The 17,031-nt window shown below is 44.0% G+C and overlaps 1 protein-coding gene and 1 pseudogene across 12 annotated transcripts in view; both read left to right on the forward strand.

Annotated features, from left to right (window-relative positions):
- EMID1 (EMI domain containing 1) overlaps positions 1-17,031 on the forward strand; it is a 49,548-nt gene that overhangs the window by 17,790 nt on the left and 14,727 nt on the right. For 5 of the 12 annotated variants that reach the window (XR_009251157.1, XR_009251156.1, XM_058693173.1 and 2 more), the window contains exons 5-13: positions 255-316; positions 2,281-2,401; positions 2,604-2,654; positions 2,738-2,827; positions 3,607-3,762; positions 4,743-4,832; positions 4,973-5,025; positions 5,516-5,578; positions 5,685-5,729. Coding sequence is in view for 10 of the 12 variants with exons in the window: in XM_058693173.1 (XP_058549156.1) it covers positions 255-316; positions 2,281-2,401; positions 2,604-2,654; positions 2,738-2,827; positions 3,607-3,762; positions 4,743-4,832; positions 4,973-5,025; positions 5,516-5,578; positions 5,685-5,729 (731 nt within the window). In the remaining 2 variants the exon portion in view is untranslated. Of the gene's footprint in view, positions 1-254; positions 317-2,280; positions 2,402-2,603; positions 2,655-2,737; positions 2,828-3,606; positions 3,763-4,742; positions 4,833-4,972; positions 5,026-5,515; positions 5,579-5,684; positions 5,730-7,354; positions 7,860-17,031 lie in introns of those variants that run through there. The other 7 variants (XM_058693176.1, XM_058693177.1, XM_058693175.1 and 4 more) reach the window with 4 other exon arrangements.
- Positions 8,427-8,594, forward strand: LOC131490686 (U2 spliceosomal RNA; annotated as a pseudogene).

Genomic DNA, 17,031 nt, shown 5'->3' on the forward strand with positions numbered 1-17,031 from the left:
GGAAGGAGTCATCTTGGATGTAAAGGTTGCAGGAGGTGGGTCCCTGATTCTGCTCTGGAGGATCTGGAGCCAAAGAAAACCCTCAGGACATGGCCTACCTTGAACAGGCTGTAGCCCCTTCTCCTACACTGGGCTATCTCATGGTTTGGGGTCATCAGGTGTCCCATTGCCTCCATCCTGCCCCCAGGCGTTGAGGGGCTCCATGGGGAACCTGTGGCGCCTTGCCCCAGCCCCAGCCTCGTCCCTCCCTACAGGTTGCCTCAACTGCAGCAAAGTATCAGAGCTGACCGAGCGGCTGAAGGTGCTGGAAGCCAAGGTGGGTGAGCAGCTGCCCCTCCCCTGGCCTCCCCACCCCCTCCCTGCACCCCTACGCCCCATCCACTCATGATTCCCATTGCATCTCTGAGCTGAGCTTCAACACCCAAGAGCATGTGACCTCCCTACCAGGCACCCACCATCCTCCAGAACAAGCTGGCTTCCCCTCTGTGCCCTTCCCCAGGAAGCCTGCTCACAGTCAGATCGCCTGGCCTGCTCTTCCTCCGGGAGGCCTACGAAGCTCCCTGTGCACCCCCATCTCCATGCCAGCCAGATATTTGTAGACACCACGCCCCCAGAGCACGTGGCTGAGTCTCTTATTTGCCCTGTCGCCTTTGCCTTTTATTCCCCTCCACCACCATAATACTATCTTCCCAGTTTCCAAAGCAAAACATCTGCACGTCCCAAATTATCTCAAGATACAAAGGTTTCAGCAATTAAAAAGCAAGGTATTCTAAGTTTAGAAACATGAATAGCTCAGAACTGTGAAAAACCTACCAGAAAACCATCTGCAGCAGTCACCTATGCCCCGAGAGAGAACAACGGTCAATATTTAAGCATCTTTTCTTCCAGATTTTCTTTTCTTTTTTTTAAGTTTACTTATTTATTTTGAGAGAGAAAGAGAGAGAGTGCGCACAAGCATGAGGGGGCAGAGAGAGAGAATCCTAAGCAGGCTCTGCACTGTCAGCAGGGCTCAGTCCCACGGACCATGAGATCATGACCTGAGCAGAAATCGAGAGTCAGACGCTTAACCAACTGAGCCATCCAGGAGCCCCCCCCCAGATTTTCTAAGCACACGTAAAGACATACATGTTTTGTCTGCATATCCTTTCCTCCATCATTCTCTCCTTTGGGAATTTATCTTAAGGAGAGTAGATAGATGCAAAGGTGGTTACCAAAATGTTAATGATTAATAGGGAAGGGGCGCCTGGGTGGCTCAGTTGGTTAAGCATCCGACTTCGGCTCTGGTCATGATCTCATAGTTTGTGAATTCGAGCCCCCGCAGTGGGCTCTGTGCGGACAGCTCAGAACCTGGAGCCTGCTTCAGATTCTGTGTCTCCCTTTCTCTCTGCCCCTCCCCGACTTGCGCTCTGTCTCTCAAAAAAATAAATAAAAATTTTAAAAATAATAATTAATAGGGAAAATTGAAAACCAGATGGCAGAGGGAGTGGTTGCATAATTAGCATAATACCAGACAGCCGTTCACAACACCTCCGTTTTGTAACATGAAAAGATGCCCCTGAGGTATCAAGGGGGAAAAGGAAGTTTCTGAACAGCATGTGCTAGAACCCCCGCTAGGAAGTGTGGGAGCTCCGGGAACCCCACACTGCTCCCCAGGCTTCCTCCCAGGAGGAGCCGGCATGAGGGGCTCAGTCTCAGGTCTGGGGTGTGGTTCTTAGTTCTGGGTCTGTCCGGGAGTTTCAGCTTTTCTCTGGACAGGACCACACGACCCCTGCCCCCTGGTCAGTGGGCATTCTGGCCCCTCTTTAATCCCAGGTCAGCGGCTCAGCGGACACCACTGACTTTCAGAGGCTCCCCACACTGGGTCCCAAAGTGGTTTTGTATACACCTCGGGGCCTCTATTTCATGTCAGACCTTCCCAAACTTCCCTCAAAATTTAGTAAAAACCCTCCCAGCCTGTAGTACTTGAATAGACCAAGAGGAGTTTCATGTTATTTATGCAGCTCAGCATAGGAAAGACCCTGTGGCCCAGCAAACATGGCGACACAGAACTCCACTTGGGTGGCAGTGACGGTGTATGATGGCTTTTTTTACGGTGACGAATTGTGTAGTTTGAAAACCACAGTCACTTCTGATGAAGTTCTGAGCCTCTGGGAGGTGGGTCTCCACTCCAAGCTGGGCTGTGCTGGCTGCATGGGCCTCCTGCCCCCAACACGGGGGCCCTTCGGCTGACCTGCCCCTGTTGAGACCCTGGTACCTACCTGTCTTTTTCTTCCTCCACAGGTGGCGGTGCTAACTGTCACTGAGCGGGCAGTGCTCCCGACCCCAGCGGCACCCGGGGACCCTGTCCCACTCTGGGGCTCCCCAGCTGCCCGGGGTAGCCCTGGAGATGGAAGCCTCCAAGGTGAGTGGGTCAGTACGGGCAGTGTGTTGGGAATGAGTCAGGGGAGTGAGACCCAGTCCCCGCCCTGCTGCTGACTCCCAGCTTGACCCCTTTCTGGGCCTGAGGGGATGGGGCGCAGCACCCCAGTAGCCCCTGTCGTACACACTGGAGCTGGAGGCAGGGACCCTGGATGACACTGACCCCTGTCTACCCCCTGCCCCAGGGCTACCAGGAGCCAGAGAGAACGTGAGGGCCCCGCTGCTCCCTCGAGAGGGTAGGTGCTGACTGGGGGACGAGGGCCAGTGTCAGGGCAAGAGCAAAGTTGGAGCTGCCAAGCTGATGAACTTTCTCCCCCAGATCGAGTTGGTGGCCAGGGGCTTCCTGGGCCCACTGGCCCCAAGGGAGACACTGGCAGCCGGGGCCCAACGGGGATGAGAGGCCCACCAGGTGAGTGCCCACAGCACTGCCCCTACCCCCAGCTTCCCAGGTCAGCCCTGTCAGGTGAACCCTTACTTGGCCAGAGGTAGCCTGGGTCCCTTCCACCCACGTGTCTCTCAGCTCATCACCCCTCCACTCACACCTGGGCTCCCCAAAACCCTCTTTTGCATTCTCTGGACCCATGCTTCCTGGGCACCTACCACAACAGGCTCTGAGCTGGGTACTTGGTGGGGTCAGACCTGTCCATACCCTTCTGATGCTTCCAGACCAGCTGGGAGGAGGAGAGGCAGGCAGAGGAGAAATAGCAGTGTCCCCCACCATGTGACCAAGGTTGTTCTGGGGGAAGTTGTAGGTATGGAAACCCCAAGGAAGGAAGCCTAGACCCAGCCTGGATGGGGTGGGGCATGGGAAGGGCTTCCTGGGGAGTGACATCATAGCTGAGGCCTAAAGGATGACTTGGAGGGGACACCAGGCAGAGCAAAGGGAGGACTGATGGAGGGAACAACTCATTCAAAAGTCTGGAAGGGAGAGAAGAGAACATTCTGGAAATCAACATTTCCTAAGAACCTGCTGTATACCAAGTGTCCGTTGTCCTAAAGCCCCTTAAGAGGGCTGTGTTCATCCCCTTAATAGATGGCCAGGGAGGTCAGGGCCAGGACCGGCCTGGGCCTGTGGCCTCCGCAGCCATCGTGTAACCACTCCCCCAGGCTGCCTTGTTCCGCCCCCTTGCAGCCACCCTGGACCTCCCTGCCTCTTATACACCGAACAACTCCCTGGTTCCATTGTAGGTCCTCAGGGCCCCCCAGGAAGCCCTGGCCAGGCTGGAGCTGTGGGCACTCCTGGAGAGAGGGGACCTCCAGGTCCACCAGGGCCTCCTGGCCCCCCTGGGCCCCCTGGCCCCCCAGCCCCTGTTGGACCACCCCATGCCTGGAACCCCCAATATGGTAAGTCCCTTGGGGTCATGACAGATAATGGTGGGAGTGGGGGCAGGGCTTGCATAATGATCATCCCATTGTTACTGCCATCTACCAGGTACCTTCTGTATACTAGGCTTGCCCTTGGTCAGCTATGTGTCACCCAGTCCTCCAATAGTGCCATTGTCCTCTTCTGTTCTCTGATGAGGAAGACTGAGGGCCAGAGAGGAGCAATTACATAGCCAGAACATGAGAGACCAGCTTCAAACCCAGGCGTCCTCCGGAGCCTGTGCTTAGAATTACCAGCATCCGGCTCTCCTGCCAAGCCTTGGAGCTGGCAGTGATCCAGCCCTCAGAGCACTGGAGAGGCCCAGGCCTGATGGCAGGAAATGAGTTCTGTGCTCCCTGACCCTGTGCTCAGAGAGCCTCCTCCACCCATCTGGACCCAGACGTGTATCCTTGACCTCCTCCCCAGGCTGACCTACGTGTGTGCCGCCAGTGGTCGGGAGCTAGGAGTGCCAGGTTCAATCATACCTGTGCCGTATATTTGGTGTATGACTGGGCGCCATTCATTCCATCTCACCACTCCTCCCTCTCCAAGCCTCAGTTTTCTCATCTGTACAATGGGGAGAGTGACTGCACAGTTCTCCCAGAGCTCCATGACCCCCATGCACAGAAGCCCGGCACAAAGTAGATGGTCAATAAATGGTAGCTGTTATTACTATTCCCATTTGACATGTGGCAGTATAGCCTCGGCAAGGTGGAGGGTCTTGCTGAATGTCACTAGCCAGAGTGCGGTAAGGTTAGAACCCAGGCCTCCCTGCTTCCTGGTCCCATATGACCAGCACTCTCCACACTCCCCACCCTTGGAGCAGGTGTCCAATGGCCCCGCCCACACTATAGGTTGTCCCACAGGGTAGTCAAAGCTGGCTTGGCAGAGGTATGGCAGGTAAAGACTGACTGCCCTATCCCAGCCCAGTCCTGCTCACTCACCATCTTTCCTCTCCCAGGGGACCCATTACTGTCCAACACCTTCACTGAGACCAGCAGCCACTGGCCCCAGGGACCAGTCGGACTCCCAGGCCCCCCAGGGCCAGTGGGTAAGTTGAGTCCAGGCCCAATGTAAGGGGTGGGGTCAGATGATGGCAGAGTGGCTAGGGCTGTGGCCATCAGGAGGGAGTGGATAGTAGACTTACTGGTATTGTACTCTGAGTCCTGAGGATGTCGTGTCTTACTCCAGGTCCCCCTGGACTTCCTGGTCCCATGGGCATTCCTGGGAGTCCTGGACACATGGTGAGTAATTCTCCAAGTGGTCCCACTCATCTGTCCATCCATCCACCCACCCACTATCAGTCCACATATTCATCCATTCACCCGTCTACCATTCATTTGTTCATTCATTCGAGCATTTATTGAGCACTTAATATGCAAACTACTTTCAGTAAATCTTTTTATTCAGTCATTCAGTCCATGTAAGGAAGAGCAGCACATACAGCCAAGAATGATAGAGGTTCTTTTTTTTTTTTTTTTTTTTTTTTTTAAAGGGCTGCCACCAGCACATGGCAACTTGCAGATCAGTGGTAGGGACTCTCTGACTCCAGGGCCATAACTCTAAACCCTGAGATGTATAAACTGCCAGCTGTATGCCAGGCACTGGGAGTGTGGTAAAGAACTCAGAGGTCCAGGCCAAACTGGGACTCCCTCCTCGACCCCTGTGCCCCCCAAGTCCTTGCCCACCCCACCCTGCCTCAGTACAAAGCTGAGGCCCTGTCTTGTTGCTCAGGGACCCCCAGGCCCCACTGGACCCAAAGGAATCTCCGGCCACCCAGGAGAGAAGGGAGAGAGAGTGAGTACTGAGGCAGCCCCTGGTGGAGGATTCTGGAGAATCCTGGGATCCCTGGGTCACACCCACTCCAATAGCTGACTCTATACCTCTCCTCCCTCCCACACAGGGACTGCGTGGAGAACCTGGCCCCCAAGGCTCCACGGGGCAGCGGGTGAGTGATGCTGCCCACCCTACAGCACCCCCTCCAGGATCCCACAGGCTCAGACCCCTACTCTGGCTCCACACACTGAGACCAGAGCTCCTGACCCCCTTCCTCTCCAGGGCATGATCCATCCCTCTCTTTCTTTGTCTCTGGGTCCTGTCAGCCTCTTAGTATCAGGCCATATACCTCTCCTTCACTCGGGCTCTGTGTCCCTGTATCTGTTTCTCTATCTCTTTCTTTCCTCTGTGTCTCTGACACTCTATATTTCTTTCACTCTCCATCTTTCCAACTATGATTGTTGATTTGTCTGTTTCTCCCTTTAGTTTGGTCAACTTTTGCTTTGTGTGCTTTGAAGTTTTGTTATTAGGGGCATACATGTTCAGGATTTTAATGTCTATGAAATGAATATTTTTCTCTCTGGGGATACTCCTTGTTCTACATTCTACTTTTTTTAATTAAAAAAATTTCTTTCGACTGTTTATTTATTTTTGAAGAAGAGAGAGAGACAGAGTGTGAACAGGGGAGGAGTAGAGAGAAAGGGGAACACAGAATCCAGGTTCTGAGCTGTCAGTACAGAGCCCGATGCGGGGCTCAAACTCACAAACCATGAGATCATGACCTGAGCCAAAGTCAGACATTTAACTGACAGCCACCCAGTCACCCCAATTCTACCTTTTTTTAAATAAAGTTTTTTTATTGACTTTTTTGTAGAGAGAGAGCGCATGTACACATTGGGGGGAGAGGTAGAGGGAGGGAGAGAGAGAGAGAGAGAAAAAAAAAGTCTTAAGCAGGCTCCTGGCTTAGTGCAGAGCCCAACAGAGGGCTTAATCTCATAACCCTGAGATCATGACCTGAGCCAAAATCAAGTTGGATGCTTAACTGACTGAGCCACCTAGGTGCCCCAGTAAAGTTTCTTATTTATTTAAGTAATCTCTGCACTCAAAGTAGGGCTCAGACTCACAACCCCAAGATCAGGAGCCTCATGCTCTTCAGACTGAGCCAACAAGGGTATCCTCTGCATTCTACTTTGATACTAAAACACACCAGCTTTCTTACACTTAGTGTTTGAATGGTATGTCTTTTTCAATACTTTTGCTTTCAACTTTTTCTATTTAAAGTATACCTCCAGTAAACGGCATATAGTTAGGTCTCTCTTTTTTCTTAACTGCCTTGACTGTGGAGTTCATTTACATTTATTAGTACGGTACCATTTATGTCAACCAGCTTGCTATTTGTGTTCTATTTACTCCATCTCTTCTTTATTTTTTCCCCCTTTATTCTGCTTTCTTTTGGATTGAGTACGGTTTACTCCATTTTATCTCTACCAAAGACTTTGTGTTATTTTTTCACAGTTGTTTTAAGGATAAAAAAATACATCCTTGACTTACCGCAATTAACTTGAATGAATATTATACCACTCCACGTCTGAATAGGAATGTTACAACTGTATAATTTGCCTCCTTCTGACCTTGTGCTATGACTGCCATATATTTCACTTCTGCATTTGTTATAAACCCCACAATACATTGTTGTTATTGCTTTAAACAGTTGACTTTGAAAGAAGTTAAGAAAACAAAGAAAAATTGTCTTTTACATCTATTGATATATTTATCATTTCTAATGATTTCCTGTAGCTCCAGATTCCATCTGGTATCGTTTGTCTTCAGCCTAAAGAAAGAATGCCCTTTAGCTCTGCTTGTATGAGTCTGCTGGCAACAAATCCTCACCGCTTCTGTCCAAAACTGTCTTTATTTTACCTTGATTTTTGAAAGATATTTTAAATTGGATATAAAATGATACCTTGGCAGTTTTCCTTCCTTTTAGCACTTTAAAGATGTTGTTCCATGGTCTTCTGGCTGAGAAAATGAGCATTTCTCATGAGAAATTGGCTGTGGTTCTTGTTGTTTTCCTTGTACGTATCTTTTTGCTCTGGCTTTTAAGATTTTCTCTTTAGGGGTGCCTGGGTGGCTCAGTCGGTTGAGCGTCCGACTTCAGCTCAGGTCATGATCTCACGGTTCGTGAGTTCAAGCCCAGCGTCGGGCTCTGTGCTAACAGCTCGGAGCCTGGAGCCTGCTTTGGAGTCTGTGTCTCCCTGTCTGTCTCTGCCCCTCCCCCACTCATGGTTTGTCCCTCTCTGTCTCTCAAAAATGAATAAACGTTAAAAAAAATTTTAATAAAAAATTTTTAAAAATTAAAATAAGATTTTCTCTTTACCCTTGGTTTTCAACAGGTTGATAATGATGTGGTTGGGATGATTTTATGTTTATCCTGCTTTGGGTTTGCTAAGATTCCTAGATCTGTAAGGATTTTTATTTTTGTTAGTTTTTTTTTTGTTGTTTAATGAAATTATTTCTTAGAGCATTTGGGGGGGGGGGTTCACAGCAAAATTGAGCAGAAAGTACAGAGAATTCTTATATACTCCCTGTCCTCACATATACACAGCCTCCCCCCACTATCAACATTTCGAATACAGTGGGACATTTGGTACAATCGAACCCACACTGACACATTATTATCATCCTGAGTCCACAGTTTACATTAAGGCTCCCTCATGGTGTTGTACATTCTACAGTATCGATGGATGTATACTTTTATGTATCTACCATTGTAGTATCATATAGAATAGTTCACTGACCTAAAAATCCTTGGTGCTCTGCCCATTCGTCCCTTTTTCCTCACTAATATGCACTTAAGTTTCCTCCATATATCGCTTCTCGGCCTTTTGGCTAAGATCAAGTGTAGTTTCCTCCATATCTTTTCATGGTTTGATAACTCATTTCTTTTTAGCTGTAAATAATTTTCCATTGTATATACCACAGTTTATTTATCCATTCACCTACTGAAAGACACCTTTCCGAGTTTGGGCAATTATGAATAAACATCCACATGCGGGTTTTTGTGTGGACGTAAGTTTCCAGTTCATTTGGGTAAATGACATTGAGTGCAATCACTGGATCATATAGTATGTGTGGTTTTGTAAGAAACTTTTTTGTAAGGGGCATCTGGGTGGCTCAATCGGTTAAACGTCCAACATCGGTCAGGTCATGATCTCATGGATCGTGAGTTCAAGCCCTGTGTCAGGCCCTTTGCTGCCAGTGCGGAGCCCACTTCGGATCCTCTGTCCCCCTCTCTCTCTGCCCCTCCCCTACTGATTCTCTTTCTCTTTCTCTCTCTCTCTCAAAATAAATAAACTTTTAAAAAAAGCTTTTTAAATAAGAAACACACCTTTTGTGTGTGTGTGTATGTGTGGCGAGAACACTGAAGGTCTCTCTTAACAAATTGCAGTTATACAATGTAGTATTATTAACTCTAGTCACCATACTAAATATTAGATCCAAAGAATTCGGCCATGCTATAACTGAAAACTGATATTCTTTTATCAACCTTCCCCATTTCCCATCCCCTGCCCCAGGCCCTGGGATCTACCATTCTATTCTGTTTCTCTGAGTTCAACTTTTTTTTCTTAAAATCCACATATCCTTCTTATCATTAAGATTCCATCTTTTTTAAGGATGAATAATGTTCCATTATATATACACACACACATATACATACATACCACATTGTGCTTATCCATTCATCCATATCTTGGCTTTTGTGAATGATGCTGCAGTGAATATGAGAATGCAGATATTTCTTCAAGATAGTGATTTTTGTTTTCTTTGGATAAATACCCGGAAGTGGGACTGCTGGATTGTATGGCAATTCTATTCTTAATTTCTTGAGGAACCTCCATTCTGTTTTCCATAATGGCTGTATTAATTTACATTCCCACCAACAATGCACAAGGGTTCCCTTTTTTTTTCACATCCACACCATTTTTTTATCTTTCTCTCTCTCTCTCTCTCTCTTTGATAATAGACATCCTAACAGGTGTGAGGTAATATCTAAAATTGTGGTTATGATTTGCATGTCCCTAATAATTAGTAATCTTGAACATCTTCTTACATACCTATTTGCCATTTGTATATCTTCTTTGGGAAGATGTCTGTTCAGGTCCTTGCCTGTTTTTAATTGAGTTATTTGTTGGGTTGGGTTTTTTTCCACTTGAGTTGTATAAATTCCTTATATATTTTAGATATCAACTCTTGTTGGATAGGTGGTTTGCAAATATTTTCCCCCATTCCATAGATTGCCTTTTTTTTTCCTTCCCTTTTCTTTACTTTTTTTTTTTTTTTTTTTTTGAAAGAAAGAGGGCGCCCAATGATGCATGGCTCCATCCCATGACCCTGCATCATGACCTGAGCCAAAATCAAGAGTCCAACGCTCAATTCACTGAGCCAGCCAGGCACCTCTGTGCAAAAACTTGTTAAATTAGTTTTCTTATTGTTGAGCTTTAAGAGTTCTTTGTGTATTTTGGATAATAGTCCTTTATCAGGTGTGTCTTTTGCAAATATTTTCTCCGAGTGTGTAACTTCTCTTATTCTCTTGACATTATCTTTTGCAGAGCAGAAGTTTTTAATTTCAATGAATTCCAGCTTATCAGTGATTTCTTTCATGGATTGTGCTTTCGGTATTGTTTCAAAAAGTCATCATGAAACCCAAAGTCATCTAAGTTTTCTCCTACATTATCTTCTAGAAATTCTATGGTTTTGCTTTTTGCACTTATATCTGTGATCCATTTTGAGTTAATTTCTGTGAAGGGTATGAGGCCTGTGTCTAGATTAATTTTTTAAAATTTAAAAAAATTTTTTAAATTTTTTTAAAATTTTGGAAACCAATTTGACAATAAATTTCATATATTGAAAAATAAAAAAAATAAAAATAAAAAAATTTTTAAAAATTTTATTATGAGAGAGAGAGCATGCATGCATGGGAGGGGCAGAGAGAGAGGGAGGGAGAGAGAATCCCAAGCTGACACACTGACAGTGTGGAGCCTGACGCGGGACTTGAACTCACAAACCATGAGAGTTCAACCATGACCTGAGCTGAAATCACGAGTCAAGCACTTAACGGACTGAGCCACCCAGGCATCCCTAGATTATTACTTTTTTTTTTTACATGTTAAGTGTCCAGTTGTTCCAGCATCATTTTTGAAAAAGATTATCTTTGCTCCACTGCATTGTCTTCATTTCTTTGTTGAAGATCAGTTAACTATATTTATATATCTGGGCTCTCTGTTCTATTCCATTTATCTGTTTGTCTATTCTTTAGCAAATTGCACAATGTCTTGATTACTGTAGCTTTATAGTAAGTCTTGAAGTAGGGTAGTGTTAGTCCTCGGACTTTGTTCTTCTCCTTCAATATTGAGTTGGCTATTCTGACTCTTTTTCTTCTCCATATAAACTTTAGAGTCAGCTGATCAATATCCACAAAATAACTTGCTAGAATTTTTATTGGAATTCCATTAAATCTATAGATAGAGTTGGGATGAATGACATCTCGAAGATATTGAGTCTACCCATCCATACATATTTATTTAGTTCTTTGCTATCTTTCATCAGAGTTTGGTGATTCTCTTCATATAGATCTTGTATATATTTTGTTAGATTTATACCTAAGTATTTCATTCTGGGGAGCGCTAATGTAAATGATAATGTGTTTTTAATTTCAGGGGCACCTGAGTGGCTCAGTTGGTTAAGCGTCTGACTTTGGCTCAGGTCATGATCTCACAGTTCGTGGGTTCAAGCCCCACGTCCGGCTCTGTGCTGATGGCTCAGAGCCTAGAGCCACTTAGATTCTCTGTCTCCCTCTCTCTCTGCCCCTCCCCTGCTTGCCCTCTGTCTCCCTCTCTCTCTCTCTCAAAAATAAATAAACATTAAAAAAATGTTTAATTAAAAAAAAACAGATCTAGGCCTACTCAGATTGTGTGTTTCTTCTTCTTTTGGCAGATTGTGCTTTTCAAGGAATTGGTCTAGTTCGTCTAAATTATCAAATTTGTTGGCATAAAGTTGTTGATAATATTTCATTTTATCCGTTTAATGTCCAGGGGATCTGTAGTGATGTACCCCATTTCATTTCTGGTGTTAGTCATTTGTGTCTTTCTTTTTTCTCTTTTAACTATCCTGGCTAGGGGATTGTCAGTTTTATTGATATTTTCAAAGAACCAGCATTTGGCTTTGTTGATTTTCTCTATTGATTTTCTGTTTTCAATTTCATTGATTTCTGCTCTAATTTTTATTATTTCTTTTATGTTGCTTACTTTGGATTTAATTTACTCTCCTTTTTTCTACTTTTCTAAAGTCAAAGTTTAGTTTATTGATTTTAGATTTTTTTTTAAGCTTTTTTTTTTTTTTTTTTTTTTTGAGAGAGAGAGAGAGGGAGGGAGGTCATGAGCAGGGGAGGGGCAGAGAGAGAGGGAGAGAGAGAATCTCAAGCAGTTTCCATGATGTTAGCATGGAGCCCAATGCAGGGCTTGATACCACAAACTGCAAGATCGTGACCTGAGCTGAAATCAAGAGTCAAAGGCTTAACCAACTGAGCCACCCTGGTGTCCCAGATCTTTCTTCTTTTCTAATATATGCATTCAGTGCAATACATTTCCACCTAAGCATTGTTTTCAATACATCCCATAAATTTTGGTAAGTTGCAATTTTATTTTTATGTAGTTCAAAATATTTTTAAATATCTCTTGAGATTTCTTATTTGACCTATGTGTTATTTAGAAATCTGTTGGTTAATTTCCAAGTATTTGGGGAGTTTCCAGTTATCTTTCTATTATTAATTTCTAGTTTAATTCCATTGTGACTTAAGAACATGCATGGTATGATTTCTATTCTTTGAAATTTGTTGAGATATATTTTATGGCCCCAAATGTTCCACGTGAGCTTGAGAAGAATGTGTAATCTGTTGTTGGATGAAATGGTCTATAGATGTCAATTATATCCAGTTGATTGATGGTATTGTTGATTTCAACTATGTTCTTTCTTTTTTTTTTAATTTTTTTAATGTTTATTCATTTTTTTGAGAGATAGATAGAGATAGAGCATGAGTGGGGGAGGGACAGAGGGAGAGAGAGGCACAGAATCCAAAGCAGGCTTCAGGCTCTGAGCTGTGAGCACAGAGTCCAACGCTCTGTGGGTTCGAACCCATGAACTGTGAGATCATGACATCATGACCTGACCTGAAACAGGACTCTGAAACTGACTGAGCCACCCAGGCGCCCGTCAACTATGCTCTTTCTGATTTTCTGCCTGACTACATTTGTCTGTTCCTAGCCAAGGATGTTAGAGTTTCCAACTCTAATAGTGGATTCATCTATTTCTCCTTGCAATTCTATCAGTTTTGGCCTCGTGTATTTTTAAATTTTTTTAATAATTTTTTAAGTGTTTATTTATTTATTTTGAAGAGAGAACACAAGTTGGGAGGGGCAGAGAGAGAGGGAGAGAGAATCCCAAGCAGGCTCCATGCTGTCAGCACAGAGGTCAATTCGGGGCTCGATCTCACAAACCATGAGATCATAACCTAGGCTGAAATCAAGAGTTGGACACTCGGGGCGCCTGGGTGGCGCAGTCGGTTAAGCGTCCGACTTCAGCCAGGTCACGATCTCGCGGTCCGTGAGTTCGAGCCCCGCGTCGGGCTCTGGGCTGATGGCTCGGAGCCTGGAGCCTGTTTCCCATTCTGTGTCTCCCTCTCTCTCTGCCCCTCCCCCGTTCATGCTCTGTCTCTCTCTGTCCCAAAAAATAAATAAAAAACATTGAAAAAAAAAATTTAAAAAAAAAGAGTTGGACACTTAACTAACTGAGCTACCCAGGCACCCCTTCACCTCGTATATTTTGATGCTCTGTTGTTAGGCACCTACACGTTAAGGATTGTTGTGCCTTCATTGATCACTTTATCATCATTATGTATTGCCCCTCTTTATCCATGAAAGTTTTCCTTGCTCTGAAGTCTGTTCTGTCTCAAATTAATATAGTTAACTCTCATTTTCATTTGGTTAGTGCTAGAATGGTCTATCTTTTTCTATCCCTTGGCTTTTTGTGTGTCTTTATATTTAAAGTGGGCTTCTTCTGGACAACTTACAGTTGGGTCTTGTTTTTTTTATCCACTCTGACAATCCTGTCTTTTAACTGGGATATTTAAACCATTGGCATTTAAAGTGGTTTTTAGGTTAATTTTCACCGTATTTTTTACTGTCTTCTATTTGTTGCCCTTATTCTTTGTTCCTATTTTTGTCTTCTACAGTTTTTCTGCATTTTATGGTTTTAAGTCATCATTTCACATGATTCCATTTTCTCTCCTTTCTTAGTACATTGATTGAACTTCCTTTTTTTTTTTTTTTTTACTTCTTGTAGTGGTTTCCCCAGAGTCTGTAATATACATTTACAACTAATCCAACTCTACTTGCAAATAACACATTACTGCTTCATGGTTAGTGCAAATACCTTATAATAAAATATTCCAATTCTTCCCTCCTGTTCCTTGTATCATTGCTGTCATTCATTTCACTCATATATAATCATATGTAAATCTATCTATCTATACATACACACAGATATACATAGACTCACATGCATAAGCATATATGATCAAATATATTGTTGGTATTATTATGTTGAACAAAGTGTTTTCTGTTAGGTCAGTTAAGAATAAGAGAGATAAAAGTTTCATTGGGTTTTTACCTTCATTTATTCCTTCTCTGATGCCCTTCCTTTCCTTATATAGATCCTGAGTTTCTGACTTGTCACTTCTTTCTCTTTGAAGAATCTCTTTTAACATTTCTTACAAGGCAGATCTACTGGCAACAAATTCCCTCAGTTTTTGTTTTTCTGAGAGTCTTTCTCCTTCACTTTTGAAGGATAATTTCACAGGGTACAGAATTCTAGGTTAGTGGTTTTATTCTTTTAACACTTAAAATATTTCACTATGCTCTCTTCTTGCTTGAATGGTTTCTGAGAAGTTGGATGGAATTCTTATCTTTGCTCCTCTAGATAAGGTGACATTTTTCCTCTGGCTTCTTTCAAAATACTTTTTTTGGCAGGAGGTGGGGGGCACCTGGGTGGCTTAGTCAGTTAAACATGTGACTCTTGATAATCAGCTTAGGTCATGATCTCATGGTTGTGAGATTGCGCCCCACATCAGGCTCTGCACTGAGCATGGGACCTGCCTGGGATTCCCTATCTTTCCCTTGCTCTCTCTGCTCCTCCCCTGCTCTTACTCTCTATCTCTCTCAAAATAAATAAATAAATAAACATTTACTAGGTATAAAAATACACTTTCTTAAACTTTTTTAAAAAAGAATCTCTACAATCATTGTGGTGTTCAAACTCACAACCCCCAAGATCAAGAGTCACATGCTGTACCGACTGAGCCAACCAAAGCGCCCCTTTCAAGATACTTTTTTATCTTTGATTTTCTGAATTTTAAAGATGATATGCCCAGGGTGTAGTATTTTGGGGTGGGGGGTGGGGGGCGGACATTTATCCTGCTTCGTGTTCTCTGAATTTCCTGATCTGTGCCTTTGAGAAAATTCTCAATCATTATTGCTTTAAATACTGCTTCTGTTCCTTTCTTTTTCTTTCCCTTCCCATCTTCTCATTACATGTATGTTATACTTTTTTTGTGATCATCCTATCATTCTTGGATATTCTATTCTTTTTTTTCAGTCACTTTTCTTACTGCTTTTCAGTTTGGGAAGTTTCTAATTGTCATAATTTCAAGTTTAGAGATTCTTTCCTCCACCATGTCCAGTCCACTACTGAGCCCATCAAAGGCATTCTTCATTTCTGTTACAAGTTTTCAATCTCTAGTATTTTCTTAAACATATATGCACGTTTTTAACCTGAAAAATCTAAATATTTATATTAAGTCATATATTCATGTGCCCAACACCAAGCTCAAGAAATAGAACCTTATTGGGGCGCCTGGGTGGCTCAGTCGGTTGAGCGTCCAGCTTCAGCTCGGGTCATGATCTCACAGTCTGTGAGTTCGAGCCCCATGTCAGGCTCTGTGCTGACAGCTCAGAGCCTGGGGCCTGTTTCAGATTCTGTGTCTCCCTCTCTCTCTGCCCCTCCCCCGTTCATGCTCTATCTCTCTCTGTCTCAAAAATAAATAAATATTTAAAAAAATTAAAAAAAAAAAGAAATAGAACCTTATCAGTACCTTTGAAGCCACCCATGTGCCCCTTTTGAGTCTTTCTCCTTGAAAGGTATCTTTATTTTTATATTTTTAATTATTATTTTAAAACTTTTTAAAAATTTTTGACATTTATTTTTGAGAGAGAGAGAGACACAGAACATGAGCAAAGGAAGGGCAGAGAGAGAGAGGGAGGCACAGAATTCAAAGCAGACTCCAGGATCTGAGCTGTCAGCACAGAGCCCAACACAGGGAAACCCATGAACCACGAGATCATGACCTGAGCCAAAGTCAGATGCTCAACCGACTGAGCGCCCCAGGCACCCATGAAAGGTATCTTTAAAGGGAATGTGAAGGGCGCCTGGGTGGCTCAGTCAGTTAAGCATCCAAGTCTTGGTTTCAGTTCAAATCATGATCTCACAGTTCATGAGTTTGAGCCCTGTATCAGGCTCCGTGTTGACAGTGCAGAACCTGCTTGGGATTCTCTCTCTCTCTCTCTCTCTCTCTCTCTCTCTCTCTCTCCCCTCCCCTCCCACGTGCTCTCTCTCCCTTTCTCAAAATAAATAAATAAACCTAAAAAATAAATAAATAAAGGAAATGTGAAATCTTGGCCAGGAAACTGAAGGACTTATGACTACAGGTAGTGTTTTGTTATTTTTCTTGCTGTAGGTAGAACTTTAGTGAGGGGACAGTCTGGGATGAAATTCTGTTGAATTTGTATTTCTGGAGCATGGCTCCTGATACTAGAAAGAAAGGCCTTTGTTAGGCCTGAAGTATTTCTTTTTTTCTTTTCTTTTCTTTTTTCTTTTTCTTTTAGAGAGAGAGTATGCATGAGCAGGGAAGAGGGGCAGAAGAAGAGAGGAAGACAATCTTTTTTTTTTTCTCGGAGAGAGACAAAGCATGTGCATGTGTGTGTGTGCAAGCCAGGGAGGGGCAAAGGGAGAGAGAGAGAGAGAGAGAGAGAGAGAGAGAGAGGATCTTAAGCAGTTTCCAAATTCAGTGCCGAGCCTGACACAGGGCTCGATCCCACAACTCTGGGATCATGACCTGAGCCGAAATCAAGAGTCAAACACTCAAATGACTGAGCCACATAGGTGCCCTGTGGATTTAAGTATTTCTTAAGAGGCCTGGGAAAAATGTGATTACCCTTAGCTAACAGACTTTATGAAGAGGACCTTCGACTGAAATCTAGCATTTCTTTTTGATTTAAAAAAAAATTTTTTTTAATGTTTATTTATTTTTGAGACAGAGAGAGACAGAGCATGAACAGGGGAGGGGCAGAGAGAAAGAGGGAGAC

Source organism: Neofelis nebulosa, chromosome 11 (genome assembly GCF_028018385.1).
Source record: "Neofelis nebulosa isolate mNeoNeb1 chromosome 11, mNeoNeb1.pri, whole genome shotgun sequence".
NCBI lineage: Eukaryota > Metazoa > Chordata > Mammalia > Carnivora > Felidae > Neofelis > Neofelis nebulosa.